Raw genomic sequence first — 18,204 nt, 5'->3', positions numbered from 1 at the left:
ATACGTCTGTAGCGCGACTACAAAACCCGTATTCCTGGTTGCCCTTGCAACACGTATTTCCTCAGTCGAACATAAGTAACCAGAAGAAGCAAATCGAGTGGTGGGAGGTATGTCCACTCCTCGGGTCGATTGGTTACTAGGCTTACCGCTTACCATATTTCGCGGCATGTGGTTAGTACTTTCAAACACTTAACCCGCACTTCCACACGCTGCGACCTTAACAGATTCAACAACACAGACGGGGTATCACCTCAACCATGATACCTCATAAAACTCCCGTCCGTCATCCTTATAGTGATTGCAGGAATATAAACATTACAATTCCTATATCGCGCGAGTGACAGGAAATCACCCGACTTCTACCGGCCCTATTAGCATAGCAGCTAGTCGGACTCAAGAGCTAGTATCCATCACATTGGTTCCTAGGAGAATGCAACTAGGGTTTCAAGCAATTCCTAAGAACTTAATGCATAGAATACGTAAATAGATGTAGATTGCAGTGTAATAAAAGTAGTAGGTTATGTCCGGGGCTTGCCTTTACTGGTGGGGCTGAAGTCAGAAATGTCAATATCTTCCGAACTTTGATTCGGGGCTTCAGTCAGTTCCTTGATGACATTTACTTGATCTTCAGAACATCCTCCGTAAACTCCGGGGAGATCTCGCAGGTACCGTTGCCGAACGTAGTCATATCTACATGCGATGCAACATTACATTCAAAACGTGCATATGAAACTAACTGACTTCACAATACAGTTGCAATCCAGCACTCATATAACACACTATCCATATAACAACCAAAAAGATTTGAAGCTAAACCTAGACAGAGCTATAGGAAAACAACCATTTAGAATCAGCTATTTGTTGAGGGTTACAACAGAGCTGATTGGGAACGACAGAGATTTAGCTGATGGAAAGGTGTATTGGTTTTCTAATTGATCGATGAAAGCATCGATTATCCTAGTAAAGGGATGATTCTTAAAGCAGTTGTGTCTTAATCGAGATGTGCTTAAGTGTTATTCTAGGTAATTAGGTGTGGTTATATCGGCTCGATTACGTCAACACAACTATTGAGTGATGTGCAGTCGATTGGAATGTGGTTAAGAGTATGTGACTGATAAGTATGAAGCCGACCTCTCAGTCGATAAATCGACTGATAGAAGTGTGTGGATAAGGATGGGGAAACTAAGGATCGATCGGCCGTGTTTGACCGATATGGAAAAGCAACCAAAATCGGCTTGGGTCGGCCGATAACAAGAACCTTAAGATCATGTGTGCATCTCCGATACATCGACTCTGTGCAGTCGATATAGAACAGAACAAAGAATCGTATCGGCAGTAGCCGATACTAGAAAGGGAACAACCATATCAGCTAATCGGTCGATGATAGAAGTATCGACTGACAGCTGTTATACAGAAACATCCTAGACTCAAGAAAAACGGATGCTTAGCGGCTAAATCAAAGGCTGATGTTGAAACGCAGCTGTAGAGATATATAAGCTACGCAACAGATGCACATGAAATAACAAAGATCTTTATACGAAGATAATTTTACGGAAACGGCAATCAAGACAAGAATAACATCTTGACGGCAAGGATATAAGCACCAGGGTGATAGGATTAACTAGATATCATACCTTTCTATTTAAGACATATATTCTATGGCTTACTTTTTAGTTATAGCACAAGCATTCAACAAAACATTCATTCCCTAATACTTGATCTAGACCACACATCAAAGACTTTCACTCAAGATCACAACATCAAACTTATAGATTTTGACCTAAAGGTTCAAACAGAACTGATTTTGTGTTTTTATGAACTTCTTATGAAAAATTATGAACTGTAGAAGTTCACCGATTTGAAATAAAGAAAGTCCTAGAAATTTTACAAATAACACCCTAGAACTCTCTAAAACCAAACAATCAAGTCCCTGGTCCGGGAAAACAGTTAACAGAAAGTTAACGACGATATCTCGACAAAGGAATCGCCGGCATTAGAAAGATTCAGTGGATTAGGGCAAACCTTGGGGTAGCCTTGGTTATGAAGAAGAATACGCGGAAAGTGAATTCCCGCGGTGAACAGAATTGGCGACGAGAAGATGAGCTCGGCGATGCCGAGATTCCGTGGTTGACAAAGGAGTTTGTCGGCAGAGTTGCCGTACTTGGTTGCATTGAGGCTCCTCCGAGCTCGTTACGCCTAACTGCCGCCTTCGCTCCACAACTCCTCCTTCCGACTCGCCTCGCCATAATCGTCACCTTCGATTTGCCTCCTCTCCTTCCAGCTTGCTGCCCCTCGTGCATCTCACGCAGAAACTCTCCACCGTAACTCCTCCTGCGCGTGCCGTTGCTCGGCACGTCGTACTCCAACATCACCTGCTCATGCCCGTGGGCCCACTTTGCTCCAGCCGCCCAACACCTACACACGCCACCGGTTTCTGCTGTGTTACCGCGCGTATATTCGCGCCACCCACTTGGCGTCGCTCACATTCACTCTTGCACTGCCAGCCGTGCCGCTCAGGAGTTTGCGTCCACCTCCTGCGCGACATGCGCCTTCACTCGCCCGCGCGCACGCACTCGCCCCCGTGCACCTCCATGCCTAATGCTGTCGTGCACGCCCTAGCCACATCACCTGCTCCCGCTCGCGTCTCGTCTACTCCCGAGCCGCGCACCAACGCCGGCCTGCCGCCATCCTGCGCACGCTCGCGCTCCCCCAGCTCCTGTACGCCACCGCCCTGCGCTGCTAACTCCTGCGTACACCGTCGTGCACGCACCCCCGCGCGCCCACATCTGCGCGCTCCACATTCGCGCTTGCGCCACTCCGGCCGAGCTAGCGCCGTCTGCGACGTTCTGCTCTTGGGCTCTCCGTGCACACACCTGCCCAGCCCCGCACGCCAGCTCGCGCCCTCGGCGCACGTCTGCTCAACCTCCACGCGCTTCAGAGCTCCGCTTGCGCTCCGCGCTCCGCTCACCGGCCTGCCTGCGCGTCGCTTGCCCGCATCACTGCCGCTCTGCGCCACCCGAGCCATGTCGCACCGTGCGCGCTCTCATGGCCAGTGCCCGCCAGCGTCCTGCACCCGAGCCGCTCCACCGCGTTAGCCACGGCCCGCACCAGCCGCTGCCCCCGCCTGCTGGCCCGCTGCTCGCCTGCTGTGCGCGTTGCCTCAGCGCCGGCCTTCGCTCCCGAGCCGAGCCGCGCCTCCGCTCGCTCCTCGCACCGCGCACTCGCCCGCACGCGCCCCACCTGGCCTGGGGCCGCGCTCGCCGCTCGGGCCGCCTGCCTGCGCCGCGCGCCTGGCCCAGTGCCGGCCGCTCGCCTCCGCCTGCCGCGGCCCGTGCGCGCCTGAGCCGCTTTTTGCCGAGCGCCTGGGCCCGCCGCTCCCTGCGCAGCGCCTCCGCTCTCCTCCCGCGGCCGCCGCCTGCCCGCGCTGCGCTCACCCGGGCCCGCCGCTCCGCGCGCTGCCGCAGCTCACCCGCGCGCCACCGGCTCCCGCGGCCCGCGCTCGCCGAGCCGCCGCGCAGCCGTGCCGCGCGCGCCCCGCGTGGGGCCGCCCGCTCGCTCTGGCGCCAGCACGCCCGCGCCTGGGAGCCGCCCGCGCCTGGCCGGATGTCGTGCTGCCCCTGTGCCGAACCGTGTATAGGAGGAGAGAGAGGGGGGGGATAAAGATAGAGAAGTGGAACTGTGCTGCCGGTGGAGAAGAAAGGGACTGGATAAGAAAGAGCAGAGAGGAAGGACAAGTGGGATTCTCCAAGGGCGTATGCGTAATTTCTGGAAATTGCAGGGATCTGTTTGTAAAACCAAAATTTCCCGTTGATTTAAAACCCGAATGAAGAAATGCCCGAAACGAAAGTTGGAGAGTTTTTCAAACTCTACAACATTTCTTTAAGGCTCAAGTTCAAAAACTCAAAATTTACATTTTTACGCGTGAAGTTTTGAGTAAAAGTTGGATTTGAATTGCTTTTGTCCTAAAAATGTAATTTTATAAAATTCAGGACCTAAATGCAAGTATTTATGACACGTCATAATGACGGGATAGACTCGTCATAATGGTTGGATAGACATGTCATAATGACTTGCACTTTTTACACTTTAGTCCTGAGTAACTTTGGAAATTACTTTTGTAAATCAAACATTTGCATAAAAGGACTTGTACTTTTATAAAATTATGTAAATATCCTTATTTTTACCATTTTACCCAAAATTTTTACACACTTCAACACACACATTTCCAGTGCAACCTTTTGAATAAATATATATTTTTACAAAACGTAAAGTAAGAAAAACATATTTGCAAAACCACCCTTGCCTTAATCCAAATACATTTTACAAAAACAACCCTAGGTTTTTCTGTAATTACAAAAATACCCTTTTTATTTGCACTTTTAAATTTTCAAAAGCTTCACATAAACATACTTGAGCTTTATACAAACAAACACGTATTTCACACTGACAACATATTTGTCTAGCGTTACAAATACATGAACTGTCACACATAAGTCACACAAAGCTTATCCCTTCTCCTTGATCACCCATTGCTCTCAGCACTCCTGATGGCTATCAGGCTAACTAGTGGGATTTATGCTAAGCCGTTGCCCATACAACGGTCAAGTGGTTTGCACGACAGGAAGCTAGGTGAGATGACACATCAACTCGGTCCTTAGGGGTGACAGGATGGATATCTCCCTTCCTTGCCCTACCACACAGGTACGAGCACACCGATGGCAATTCACACAGAAATGCCATTCATCCCGTCTGACTCGTCTTTCACAACCACATTTTATCCCTTCCCACACACACGCATTTTCTTTATAAAATCAGGTGGTCAAAGTATGGTTATCACAACAAGGGTGGCTATCCTACCATGTTTACAGCACGCAAAACCATACAATTTTATAAAACAGGCTACGGGGTTATGTTTATAAAAACTAGGACAGAAACATGCATCAAAGGGCGGAATTGAACTTGCCATCATCAAACCCTTGCGGGAGGTCCTGATCGAAGCACTGTCCCTCGGGCTCGGGATCGCAGAACTGGTCCTCGTTTGCTTGGTCACAGTCGGGACCTTCCTCGTTCACTCCGTGTCCTAAGGTGCAAACAAACAGACACACAATCAAGCGAAAGAACTAAAAGCTTTCATCGTTGAGCTTGAATCGAAAATAATTTAGTTACGGAGTTAGGGGTAATATTTTTGGGTGGTTTCTTAATGACATGGCTAGAACTATACTAGAAAGGGCGTGGTAAAGTTTCAGGTCGATCGGAGGTCGTTTGGCGCATAAAATGATGAGGTGAAGGGGGTTTTAGAGGCTAAACAGGGGTCTAGGGGCTTATTCGCAACTCTCCGGAAAGAGTAAGGACCTTTTTGTGAATCCTAGAAATACTCAGGGCATGCTAAAGGGTGTCAAGTGTATCTAGGTTTAAGTATTGGAGGGTTCAATTTGAATTAATAGAAAGAGCGAGGCTTCTTTTGCAAAAAGGGAGTGAATAGGGGGGTGTTCATGGGAAGGGGGGTTTTTGGGGAAATACAGGGAAGGGGAGGAGGCTCTAGGCAAAAAGCTCCTTTCTTCCTCCTCTCCCCTGCACAGAACAGAGGAGGGGGTGGGGGTGCCGGCGCCCGGCTGATTCCGACGGCCTGGGGCACGGTGGCGGCCGGGGATGGGGGCAAAACGGAGAGGGGGTCAAGGGGAATCGATCCCCCCACTCACCACGGGCTGGGGTGGCGTACCGCGGCCTGCCCACGGTGGCTAGCGGCAGCGGGCGGAGGTGCTTGCGGCGGCGGCGCTGCGAGCTAGGGGAGGGGGGCGCGCGGTGGCGAGGGCGGAGATGGTGGTCGGGGCTGCGCGGAGGTCCTACTTATAGGCCGGGGAAAGGCGGTGGAGGGGGGGTTCGGCCGGCGGCCCCGTGAGCGGCCATTAATGGCGCTTGGCCGCTCACAGCCGTCGTGGTGTGGTGGCGAAGGTGCCGGGGCGTCGCACGTGGGGGGAGCTGTGCGGCCACAGTGGCCGGGAGGTGGCGGCGCGCGTGGCGAGGCAGAGCGCCAGCGGCGGGCACCGCGGCGTGCCGTGCAGCCTCGGGGGCGTGTGCGCGAGCGCGTGGGCGCGGGCGTACGCGAGCCAGAGCGCGCGTGCACGGGGAAGGCGGGGAGTAGGGACGTGCGTGGGCGTGTGCGCGAGCAGTGCTAGCGGCGGATGTCACGGTGGCTCGGGCAGAGCGTGCACGGCCGGCCAGCGTGGCGAGCGACGGGTGGCACGGCGGACGGCGCGGTCACGCGATGCACGCGCTGGGCGCGCGCATGCGTGGGCCGTGCATGCGCGCGAGGGGAAAGAGGTGGCCGTGGCTCGGGAGCCAAGCAGGAGGGGGGTGGCGCGGGCTGAGCGGCGCTTAGGAGCAGAGGAGGGGAGAAGAGAAGGGAGGAGAAGAGAGGAGGGAAAAGAGAAAAAGATAGAAAAGAAAGAGAGGAAAAAGGAAAGAAAGAAGAGAGAAGAAATGGGAGAGAGAAAAAAAAGGAAAGGAAAAAGGAGAGAGCAAGAGGGAAAAGAAAGGGAAGGGGGGGTCGCATCGGCGCCGATCGCGGCGGCGACCGCGGTCGGTCGGCCACGCGCATGCGTCCTCCGCGCGCTGCGCGAGACGAAAAGAATCGCGCCGGCGCTGATTGCGAAAAAGCGGTCGCGCGTGGTCGTCGGCCGCCGAGCGGTGCGGGATGGGACAGCGGTCAAGTTCGGTGTCGTTCAGAAAGGATTAGGGCTAGGGTTTTGACAACGAATGGCTTTTAAACAAAGCACTCTAGCGCGTGATTTAATTTGGTGGATTCTCAGGGCGTCACACCACGCTGCCACGGATAGACGTACCACCCGGGCGCGGCCTCGCGGGCGCCGTCTCCGGTCCACGGTGGCCCAGGCATGATGGACGGAGGCCAGCGCGTGCTCCGACCCGCTGGCTGCACTGGCTGAGCAAGCGCCGCTCCCCGTGTGCGGGCCTGAGCGCTTGCTTGCTGCCGCTTGCCTGCTGCTCCCGACGCCGAGCTGCCGCGTGTGCGCCGCCTTCTCGCCTTGCGAGCACCGCACGTGGGTCACCGGAGTCACAACTCAAATGTTAAAAACATGATTAATATGTAACCGGTAGTATCATGAGCATCATTAAAGCATAATGAAGCATCATATGCATATGTTGCATGAGTTGTTTATTTATTTTGGCTTGTGTGGATGAGTGTTTGTTAAGTAAGAAGAATTTCTGCTATGCAACTATACCCTCAAAAATTTTATTCAAATACTAGACATAAAATTATGAATTTAAACATTTTTTCTTAATTTTGTGGCAGCAAACCCGAGGCATAAAATTCTTGGAAACTTAAAAAACTATAGTTTTATTTATTTAACTGTGAGCAATCTGGAATAGATTTTTGAGTGCTTCTTGTTTCATTATGTTCTTGGTGATTTTTCTTAATTCTGTAAAATTTTGGTAATTTCTGAATCACGATAAGTTACTGTTTTTAAATTTGAAGTTTAACCGGCGCCTTTTCTCCTCCCTTCTTACCCGGGCCCCGCACGTCAGCCTCTCACCCCCGCCTCTCCCGCGCCTCCCTAGGCGCCGGTTTGGTAGCTGGGGCGGCAGCGCCATGGTGTCACGCGTCGGTCGGCGCATGCAGCCGAGCTGCCGGCGCTCCGCCCGCCCGCTTGCCTCCTCCCCCTTTAAAGCCTCGGCCCCCAAACCTTAACTTCCCTTTCTCCTCCTCCATTACCACCGCCGCCACCTCCACTGCTCCCTGCCGGCCGCCACCGATTCGCCGCCTCCGGTGAGCTCCGCCCCAATTCCTCATACGCATGGCACCCCCTCACCCTCCTCGTCCGATTTGGTCCCTCACTGGCTGTCCTCCTCTCCTACATGTCCTCCTCCACGCCGCCTTCCGTCCGCCACCGCCGTTGCTCGTCGTGCTGCCGCTCGCCATGCCTTCCCACCCGTCGGTGCCATAGGTGAGCCTCCCCGTCACGCCCACGCCCCCGTGCGCACGCTCCCCTAGCCCTGCCCTGCTCACCTCAGCCGCTTCCCCCGCCGGCCATCGCGCCGTGTCGTGCTGCACTGCGCTGCGCGCGTCACGGGCGTGCGCGCTCGTGCAAGGGCCGCGTCGTGCCCGCGCTGTGGCCGCGGTCAAGGCGGTCTAGTCGTGCCTTGACCCTATCAGGGGCCGCCTAGCCCCTTGGCCCCGCCTATCAGCGGCTCGGGTGGGTCCAGGTTGTACAGATCTGCTGTGTTGTTGGGTTTTGCAAATTTGTCAAATTTTAAAATTTATAGAAAATTGTATTGATCTCCAAAAATTTTGAAACTTGTTTTTTTGGATTCCTGTGTTGTAGCTATACTCAGCAAAAATATTGTTTTGCACGTTACTTTTTTGTAAAGTTAGTTATGCCTTGTCTATGTGAAACTGGTTTAATTGCTTAATAACTTCTCTGCTGATCTAAAAGTACCAAAATTAATTTTGTTAGAGTCCATGTTAAATGCTCTTCCTGGTGGTGCATTTTGTTTTGCAAGAAACCAACTGTTTGTTAGGGTTTTATCTTAATTTCATGTTTGCTGCCTGTAAGCTTGTTTATTGCATAACTTTTACCTAAAAATTGCTAAATTGATAAATCCACTTGTGTTAGCTTCTTCTATCTGTTTAGTTCGTATGGTAATTTTATAGAAATTGTTTGAAATAATTTTTATATCTTTTAAGATTTAACTAGTTTGGAGTAGCTGAAAATTATCATGCTCATAAATAATTCTACAAATTGATTTTGCGCAAATCCAACTTTCATGATTTCTTACTGATGTTCTTTGTATGCTTAAATTAATTTATGTTTATGCTTGCTGCATGTTCTTATTTTTTTTATTTACTTGCTTAATGCTTTTTCATGGCTAGACTAGTGGAAATGCTTGATCTGTGTTGTTTATGCTTATGTTGGTGTATCATCTCTTGATGTGCCATTCATTCTTCATTTCATATCATCTCATGCACAAATCATGACATTATACTAATACAAATACTCATTTAATGTATTTTAGTAATCGAAACGCTGGAGAACGAGCCCATTGAGCCCACCAAGATCATTGAGCCCGAGCCCGGCATAGAGTTTGTGGTTGAGCCTAAAGATAACCAAGACAAGCAGCTAAGCATGTTTCCTCTACCATGTAGTTGATTAAAATTAGTTATCTCACTTGGGTATTTATGGTTATATATTTATATCTATATATTACATTGTTGATTCTACTTTCTTGCATTTACTTTGTTTTATATATCCATGTCTTTGCCACTTGTAGTTAGTAACTAATTTAAGGATCACACTACTTTCACGTGCTTATCCTTGATCGTATTTGTCCAATTTTGGGAAGGTTGGAAGGATCGGAACGGTCTGTTGGAAAAATAATTTCGTGGTTTGTGGGGAATGGTAGCGCCTAGAGAAATGAGTCTCGGAGGCATAGTCCGCTTGAATCATTTAAGGACCATCCATGGATGATCTTGGTTTTGAGCAACTTAACGTGCTACCACGTATCTAATTATGGTATGGATGAGTCTATTATCTTCATATTTTGGTCATTGAGGTATGGTCCTAGATGTGTGGCCATAGGGCTTTGTAGAGAGGTTTAGGGGTATCCCCGGTGGATCTAGGTGACTCTCCGCACAAGTTAGGCTTTATTTTCAATGGTTGAAACTTGTTGGGAACGGTTAATGCGAGTACCCCTTACCTATCGTGATTGGTTGGGTGAGCCGCATGGTCCTTGTGTTGTGTAGGTAAATAAGTACACCCTTGCAAAGTTAAATAATCAATTTGAATTGTTGCGCTCTTGATTATGAGCAAGCTTAATATCCAATGAATTCTTCATAGAAGTATCCTATATACTTGGTTATGGCTTGTGTCACCTTATGTTACTTTAATTGTTTATTGCATTTAAGCAATTAAAACTGTATGGTGGGTTGAGCAAGATAATTAAATTGCTAAAGAGCTAGATGTTGGATTAGAGAGCTCATGCTTATACAAACTTACTTAATCCTAAAGCCTTTTATCTTATTGAGTCCTTGTTGCATACTTCTTAATTATTAAATTGCGTAAATCTTACGAGTACTTTTTGTATTCATGTTGCTTCTTAAACTAAGTTGCAGGTGAGCCGGAAGTTATGTTTGGCTACTTCTACCCCGTCGATCCTGGTGCAGGGAGGAGTAGGTCGTTGTGGTCTCAATGGTGTTCTTGAGTAAGACGCCATTATTTTATCATATTTTATCAAATTTATCCGCTGCATAGTTATTTCTTTTGGGAGAGCATGATAAACACTAAACTTTAAGTTTCATGTCTCTTTTAATGTTACGAGCCCAACGCTTGTAAGTTGATGTTGAATCTTTAACTTTAGATTTGGACCCTCCTATATTGAACTTGTAATATTTAATTGTCGAAAAATTGTTCTTTGTAATTCATCAGCAATATATATGATTGTAAACGGTACGTGTGAATGCTTAATCTTGAGTATATGATGGAGTACATACCAGAAATACCGGATTTGATATTATTTTTGGCGAACGACATGTTGATTGTTCATATATTTAGATATGGATTAACACGTGGTACGCTCTCGAGCGAGCACGTGTTAGTTCTCTTATCTTATTGATAATGACCGGCGATTTGCTTAAAATGATATGTTAAAATAGTGTCAAATGTGCATTGATAATGACCAACGGTTTGTTTAAAATAGTATATTAAAATTGTATCAAATTGGACAGCTGTTTGCTTAAAATAATATATTAAAATTGGACGGTTCTTGCATCCGGCCTGCTTGCCTCGCCACTCGTGCTGCGAGCTCTCGGTCTCCTCCTGCACAAAGAACAACAAACAGAAGCACAGGAAAAGCTTCCGAGCTCCGATTCCAATTTACTTCCTCAAATCTCAACGAGTTCGAACGAAACTTGAGCCATAGATGCACAACCACATGATCTAAGGCTGCGTTTGGTTGGGGAGCCAACCTGAATGGAATGGCTCCACTCCAATTTTTGAGAATGGAACCGCTCCGTTCTACGTTTGGTACGCGGAATGGAGCCACTCCAATTTTTGTTTGGTTGGATAGCGCGGTGGAGCAAAACCGTTCCGTTCCGTATTTGGTTGGAGAACTATCCCATTCAAACATAGCCGGCGAGCGGTGGCTTGGATCCTCCGGCGGGGGGAGGGGGGGGGGAGGGGGCCTGGATCCTCCAGGGCGGGCGCGGGCGCCTGGGTTCCTCCGGCGCCTGGGTTCCTCCAGCGGGGGGGGGGGGGTGGGGGGGGTGGCTGGCGCCTGGGTCCTCCAGCGGCCGGGGCGGCGAGCGGTCCTCCGGCGGGCGCCCAGGGGGTGGAGGCGGGCGGCGTCGGGGGGTGAGGGGGGCGGGAGGCAGGAAACGAGAGCGCTCACGTCCGGTCGTTTTGGGTGAGCGCTCTCGTTCCGAATCTCAGAGGAATATTCCGCAATGGAGCCATTCCGCTCTTGCTTGCTTACAACCAAACACGCAGAAAAGGGGAGCGGAGCGGCTCCGTTCCGACTCGCTCCCCAACCAAACACACGGTAACAGATCCAACAAGATAATCTTGAAAAGGTCAAGTGTCCATCACGAATCGGAAGAAAAACCGAACGCCCATGAAAGTACTCGTATTTGGGGAAAACTCCTGGGCGCGGTCGCCGGAGCAACGCGACCGGCCGCCGCCGCTGAAGCTCCGCGCCAGCCGGGCCCCCTACTTCATGGGCGCGGCCGCCGGGGCAAGGCCGGCCATATGGGTGGGGATGGGGCTCGGGCTCTGCGCGCCTTGGGCTCCGGCAGAGGCGAACACCGCGCGGCCACTGCAGGCGGCACCTACTCCTCCTCCGGCCTGCTGCTGCTGGGAGAAGTCATAGAGGTGGGGCACGGCGGCCCAGATGGCATCGGCGTCAAGTGGCCACTGCTTGAGAAAGAGGGGAGAGGAGAGACAAGAGAGTTTGAGAGAGAGCTGAGGATAAGGATCGGATGGAGGTCGGGAGAGGGATGAGATAGGATAAGGCGGAGAGGGGTGGGTGCGCCGTGGATCATCCAAGAAATCCTAGACACGTCTCCATAGACTCTAACATGATATACGACCTAACGATCCAAAAAGACGGCGACATAACACCCTCGTAGATCCTGGATATGTACTTGTTTCGACGATTCTCGTTGACTCGAATCTGATAAACCGGTGGTATTAAAAAGCTTATCTTGTTATCTTTCCGTACATATGTAGAACATCGAATTTGGACTCGTTATGTGATCTAGGCATCATTTTTAAGGTGGTCTGGTCAAGGACTCTGAGTTGGAGTCAAATTTTATATGTTGTAGGCCTCCCGCTTGGCTTGGACGTCCGAGCTCGTATTCTCCTCCTCCATGTCTCTCTCCGAACAACTTTTGATTTCTTTATTATTCCTATTATAATGATTTTCTTAGGTAGCAATCTATTCCTAAAATTACTAAAGTGCTTAGGAACAAGCTCACCATATATTCTTATTGAATGGTCGTATCCATGCATGTCATGCATGCCCACATCACAGACACATACAGGAACAGAATTACACAAACTAGTGAGGGAGGGAGGGAGGAAGAGAGGGAGGGAGGGAGAGTTCAGTGATCTAGCAAGAAACAGTAGTTTACACAACAAAATAGCACTACTCACTAGGCGGTCAAAAATTGCTACAAGTTCACACACACACACGGTATTGTGAAGAAAGATTAGTGCCTTCTGAAATTTTTAACACACACAGAGTATACGTAGTTTTGGACAAATTGTGAAGAAAGATTAGTGCCTTCTGAAATTTTTAAAAACTTTCATGCTCACGCTTGAAGGAATCTTTGTTCAGCTTGCATACCAAAAATACTTAGATTCACGACAGATTTTAGAGACGGGAAAATTAGTTTAAATTATGTAGTATAAGAAGTAATTTTCATCATCTTCATAATATAAAAATTGCTTTCCATTCTAAAGTAACAAGAACAGGCCTATTTTCTCTACCAAATTATAGCAATCGGGAGCCATATAGTATCAACTTTGTGGGGCTATAATTTTTATTTTTTTGTTCGTATACAATGAAAAAAAGGGTAATGCTTGAGTGGAAAATGTGCTAACTGAAATCATGACAAAAAAGTCATATACAAAGGGTCTTGACAATAAAATCAAATACAAGATATTATTTTCGAGAATCAACAGTTCAACACCTTTAGAACAACATATTAAATCTAGGATGATCATGCTAGTTCCTACTATGCTCATAAGTTTGTTTTACAACATATTAACTCTAGGCATATTAACACTGAACACAATAATTGCCTCTATGATATAAGAATAATCAGATACACTATAAGTTTGTTTTACAAGTGGCAGCTGAAAAATAAAAAAAAATACAGAACATGATAGTAGTATAAAATGTCATATATATACTAGTAAGTTTTTTCAAGTGGCAATAAAGCTACATCACCAAACATTATAGAAGGAAAAATGCACTATTAGTTTGTTTTTTAAGCGGTAGCTGAACAATAAATAAAAAATTATAGACTGTGCTTGCAGTGTAAATTATAGATAGACAGCTTTCTTATGGCAGCAGGAAGTGTATAGCTGACAAACACGGCAAACCGGGAGCGGGGCTTAGCTCGGTTGGTCAGCCCGCGTGGGTGCGAGGCTGGCAACCAGAGTTCGAATCCCCTCGAGTCATGTCTCATAGTTCGAATCCCCTCGGGTCACATCTCATAGTTCGAATCCCCTCGGGTCACGTCTCTGGTAGAGTGTGGGACGGATCGATCGGGATTTAAATCTCGGTCCTCACACCATGTTCCTCGGGGTAGCAGGAATATAATCTACCCTCTGATCTTAAAAAAACAGGGCAAACCGGAAAAAGATACACCATGAATGAACACCGATGCGCCCCCAAAATCAAAATGATATCTAATTTCTACCTGCCAACAGAATTGCATTTGAGGTAATCTTTTACCACCCCTAACCCAAGATCAAGCATTTCCTAAAACGTACTAGCATTTAGAATCACTCTAACATGTGAAAAGGGCTTCAAAATTGTACAAAGGCTATATATTTGGGAAGAGGGAAGAGCTAGAGAACACCATGATTTCTGCAGGTAGCTAGACAGCTTATTGACATGCTCGGCTTGACTTGTTGCGTGGATGGATGGAAAAAGGTCGCTGCTCTCCTGCAGGTTTGCGGCAGATGTGTAGCACGCACACTCACAGGTCACAGCCAAATTAAACACTAACAGAACAGGAAGCTCATCTACCACTGCAAGCACTCCAGACCTACCTCAGCCTTGCCTGCGACATCATCTCCTAGGTCCGCCTTGACCCCTCCGCGAAGGATGGATCCAGCGGCACGGATGCCACAGCTCGCTCCGCCGCTCGCCGCCGCGCTCCGCCGCCTGGGCACCCGCGCCTCCGATCCGTGCTCTGCCGCCAGGGGCCGCGTGCCTCGATTTCCTGGATCTCGAACGATCGCGATAGAGAAGGGAGAGGGAGAGAAATGTGGAACTGGAAAGGGAGCGATATCATGGGGGGCGGGAGGATTGCCATTGCAGCTTGACCGGTTGACCTGCCTAACGGGCGTCCGAAGTTTACGAAAACATTGGTTACACAGTGACTCAGCACGCGCATCCGTTTCCGATCCGACGGATCATAGCGTCTATGGACGCATCAACAAAATATTAATTGATCAACAAGGAGCAAATCTGAATAAAATAAAAATTAGAAGATCCCGCGCGGCAGCGGAGAAGCTTCTATGACATCTGCGGTGGCAGTGGCGCGCCCCCCGCACGCGGGGCACGAGACCCATGGCGACAGCCCTCCAGATACCGTCGGTTCCGTGTCCCCGGCGCCGCGGACAAAGACTTTGATCGCCATGACGCCATGAATCCATGTATGAGGTAGACTGCTCGATGGAGCCATGGAAGACTTCTGAAACGACATACTATCATTTTCGTGAATCACAGCAACGCTGCGTTGAATGAGGGCTGGACTGTTCTCGACCGTGCAAGAAGTGAAGAACGCAGCTTATTCTACACGCAAGGGACAGAGAGAGAGAGAGAGAGAGAGAGAGAGAGAGAGAGAGTGCGCGAGAGAGAGAACAAACAACGCAGTTTATTGTGATAATAGCCCAAGAAATTAATCCGCCGCTGACTGACCCTTTGCTTCACCTCCGTCGGCATGGTGGCGCCGGCATCTTTACTAGGCTCTCGTGCTCACCGACGAGCCGCCGTCGATGACGAGGTTGTGCCCGTTCACGTACTTGGCCTCGTCGGACGCCAGGTACAGGGCGGCCCTCGCGATGTCCTCCACCTCCAGCACCGTCCCGGCCATCGGGTTGAAGTCGACCTCCACCATCCGCTTGATCTCCTCGGCGCTCCTCCCGGGAAGCCACGACTGGAGGCTCTGCAGGCCCATTGGCGTCATGATGCCGGCGGGGCAGATGGCGTTCACGCGCACCCCGGAGCGCGCCAGCTCCGCCGCCACGGTGCGCACCAGGCCCAGCACCGCCGCCTTGGACGCGCCGTACGCCGGGGTGGCCACGCCGCCCACCAGCGCGGCGACGCTCGCCGTGCAGAGGATGCTGCCGCGGCGGCGCGGGACCATGACGCGCGCGGCGTGCTTGAGACCCGCCAGCACGCCCCGCGCGTTGATCGCCATCACGCGGTCGAAGTCCGCGAGGTCCACGGCGCCCAGCGGCGGCGGCGGCCTCGGGTCGCCCCCGATGCCGGCGTGGTTGAACATGACGTCGAGGTGCCCGTGCCGGGCGACCGCGAGGTCCACGGCCGCGGCGACCTGCGCCTCGTCCGCGACGTCGCAGCGGGTGTAGCACACCACGCCCGGGCCACCGAGCTCCGCGGCCACGGCGTGTCCCAGGTCGTCCTGGATGTCGGCGATGACCACCTTGGCGCCGTTCCTGACGAACTCGGCGGCGGTCGCCTTGCCGATGCCGCTGGCGCCACCGGTGACGACGGCGACCTTCCCGGCCAGCCTACAAACCAGTAATTCCACATGCCACTTCAGTTCCATTCATCTCCGATGTAGCGAAACAGAGCACTACTGCACTAGCAGCTAAAGGGAAGTTGTGCACGAGGAGTGTACCTCTGCTGACTCTGCGAGCTCGGAGCCGAGGAGGAGAAGGCACTGGCGACGAAGCCTGATGATCCTGGCCCAATGATCCTGCTCTTCTTCTGCCTGCGAGACACGAACTTCACTCATCCCATGGTTGTCCCAGACACCAACTGAAACTGAACTCGGACCACACCTACCTGAGAGCCAACTGCAAGGCTCTGATGAACATCGTCATGGCCGCGTCGCCTGTTCGCTGACCAAGATACTGGCACACTACAAGGCAGCAGAGCTGATCGAGCTGGTTATTGGCAGTGTCTTCCGGCTTCCGATCCGCTGCCGCGAGCCTTCTTAACGATGTCGATTTTGCGTGTGGCTTCGGTTTCCCATTTAATATATGTCATCTTGTGACAGGTCACTCTCACTATACTCGTCAAGATTCCACGTGTCTTGGAAGAAAGGAAGCACTCCCGAACCCACGCACACAGGCATCGGTCAGACGACGACCCGCCCTTGGAGGTGCGGACGGTGCGGCGGCTAGCAGTCTGAGAGTTCCGGACAGTTTACATTAGGAGCACGATAACGCGCCATACAGCAAGCACGCGATCCTATTCGACGACACGAGCATAGTAAAAATTAATAAGGTAGTATTTTATCATTTAGAATTCTAGATAGACAAATAACCCTTTGAGAAAGGAGAGACGGTTGGCATCTCGCCTGGTAGGGACGGGATTAGTCTTTAAACTTTCCTATAGCACATTGCGGTTAAGGCTACCTGCTTCGGCGGATCTTACCCAAATTTTTTAAGGTACGGAAACCAACGCGTCCACGTTTAATAACGCGGTCGGACGCTTCCTCTCTCTTGAATGACGGGCCAGTGCTCCTAGAATCTTTTCAAACAAAATAATTCACGTGCTGGTACCTATTAGAAAATCAGCCGAAGAACAATGTATCGGCACGGATATGGCTTTTGTGTTGACGCAAGTTCTGACATCAGCGTTAAAAATAGCTCATTTCCTTGAAATCATCACTACTGTCTCTCAAGTGTCCACTAGTAAAAAGTGGGCTATCGGTACCAGGTCATAAGGCCTGCGCATACGAGACTAAAAAATTACTGTGTTCATTAGAAAATTGCTGGCACTAGTTTCCTATTTTTCTGATATAAAATGAACTGCTTAGGTACTTTTTAGTTTAAACTTGAATATTTTTAATTTTTGTAAAATAAAAAACTATCTTTGAAACCACTCAAGGGACCAGATTTACTTGGTTTCAATAGTTGGATGGTACTCCTTATGTGATTTTGTAGTTGAAAGTTAATAATTAGACTTTTGTGATAATCCAAAAGTGTAAACTGGACTTTTCTCTAGCAAAAATAAATGATAATGTTAGGAGTCGCAGGCGAGTGCAGGTGGGATCACACAACACCATTCTTCTTTCTCTTACCACCGCTGCTGGGATTGGTGGTTCAGGATTGCCGGGGTTGGGTTGATATCCAAAGCCTAGAAGGAGGTCCGGGGGCAGCGGAGGAACAGCGGTGGCAACGGATCATGGGCGGGGTGGCCGGGGTGGCAAGGCGGCAGCCACAGGTGAGATCCGGTGATCAGTATCGACTACAGAAAATGAGTTGCGGGGATAACATGGGAGTGGATGGTGGCGGTGCGGAGCCTCCGAAGATAGAGGAGCTGGACGGCACGAGTCCGAGCTTTTTATGGGCCCTGCCACAGGTCTTCTGCGCTACATGATCGCAGCTGCGACTCTTCATGGGCAATAATCAGCTCAACGGTGAAAATAAGCAATATCCCACTATAACACCCTAATTTTGGAATTAGAAATTTAAATAAATTTTGCTAGAACTCTCTTAGGGCCCATAGGGTTTTATTTCCTCATTTTGATTTTAGAGCATTTATCATGAAATAAAAGCAATTGAATAAACTATAAAAAAACATAAGGAACTATAGGGTTGTGCATCTCATGCCGCATTGCATTGTTTTATTGTTTGTCCCCCACTTAAATTTGAATACCAATTTGAATTTGAATGCATTCAAATGGATTTGATTTTTTTCCTCCTTTATTTACTTTGGGTCCAGCCCTCCTGGCCCACCCCCTCTTCCTTCTCTTTCTCTCCT

At 49.7% G+C, this 18,204-nt stretch overlaps 1 protein-coding gene and 1 non-coding gene across 2 annotated transcripts; one reads left to right on the top strand and one right to left on the bottom strand.

Annotated features, from left to right (window-relative positions):
• Positions 1-14,644: 14,644 nt before the first annotated feature.
• On the bottom strand, positions 14,645-16,445 carry LOC112897792 (momilactone A synthase-like). The gene is made up of 3 exons (XM_025966186.1): positions 16,279-16,445; positions 16,112-16,204; positions 14,645-16,001 (listed from the first exon to the last, which is right to left on the bottom strand). Exons 1-3 carry the CDS (start codon positions 16,314-16,316, stop codon positions 15,212-15,214), a joined length of 921 nt encoding a protein of 306 aa, XP_025821971.1. The 5' UTR covers positions 16,317-16,445; the 3' UTR covers positions 14,645-15,211.
• A 315-nt stretch (positions 16,446-16,760) lies between these two features.
• On the top strand, positions 16,761-16,884 carry LOC112898651. The gene has a single exon (XR_003229912.1). It is a non-coding gene; the product is annotated as a U6atac minor spliceosomal RNA (small nuclear RNA).
• Positions 16,885-18,204: the final 1,320 nt, after the last annotated feature.

Source organism: Panicum hallii, chromosome 6 (assembly GCF_002211085.1).
Source record: "Panicum hallii strain FIL2 chromosome 6, PHallii_v3.1, whole genome shotgun sequence".
Taxonomy (NCBI): Eukaryota; Viridiplantae; Streptophyta; class Magnoliopsida; order Poales; family Poaceae; genus Panicum; species Panicum hallii.
Note: the sequence above shows the minus strand (reverse complement) of the source record. Positions and strands in the feature narration are given on the sequence as shown.

Coding starts and splice junctions, on each gene's coding strand:
- LOC112897792 (XM_025966186.1), bottom strand. CDS start 16,316: ATGACGATGTTCATCAGAGCCTTGCAGTTGGCTCTCAG. Junction 16,205..16,278: donor GCCTTGCAGTTGGCTCTCAG/GTAGGTGTGGTC, acceptor CGTGTCTCGCAG/GCAGAAGAAGAGCAGGATCA. Junction 16,002..16,111: donor AGCTCGCAGAGTCAGCAGAG/GTACACTCCTCG, acceptor ACTGGTTTGTAG/GCTGGCCGGGAAGGTCGCCG.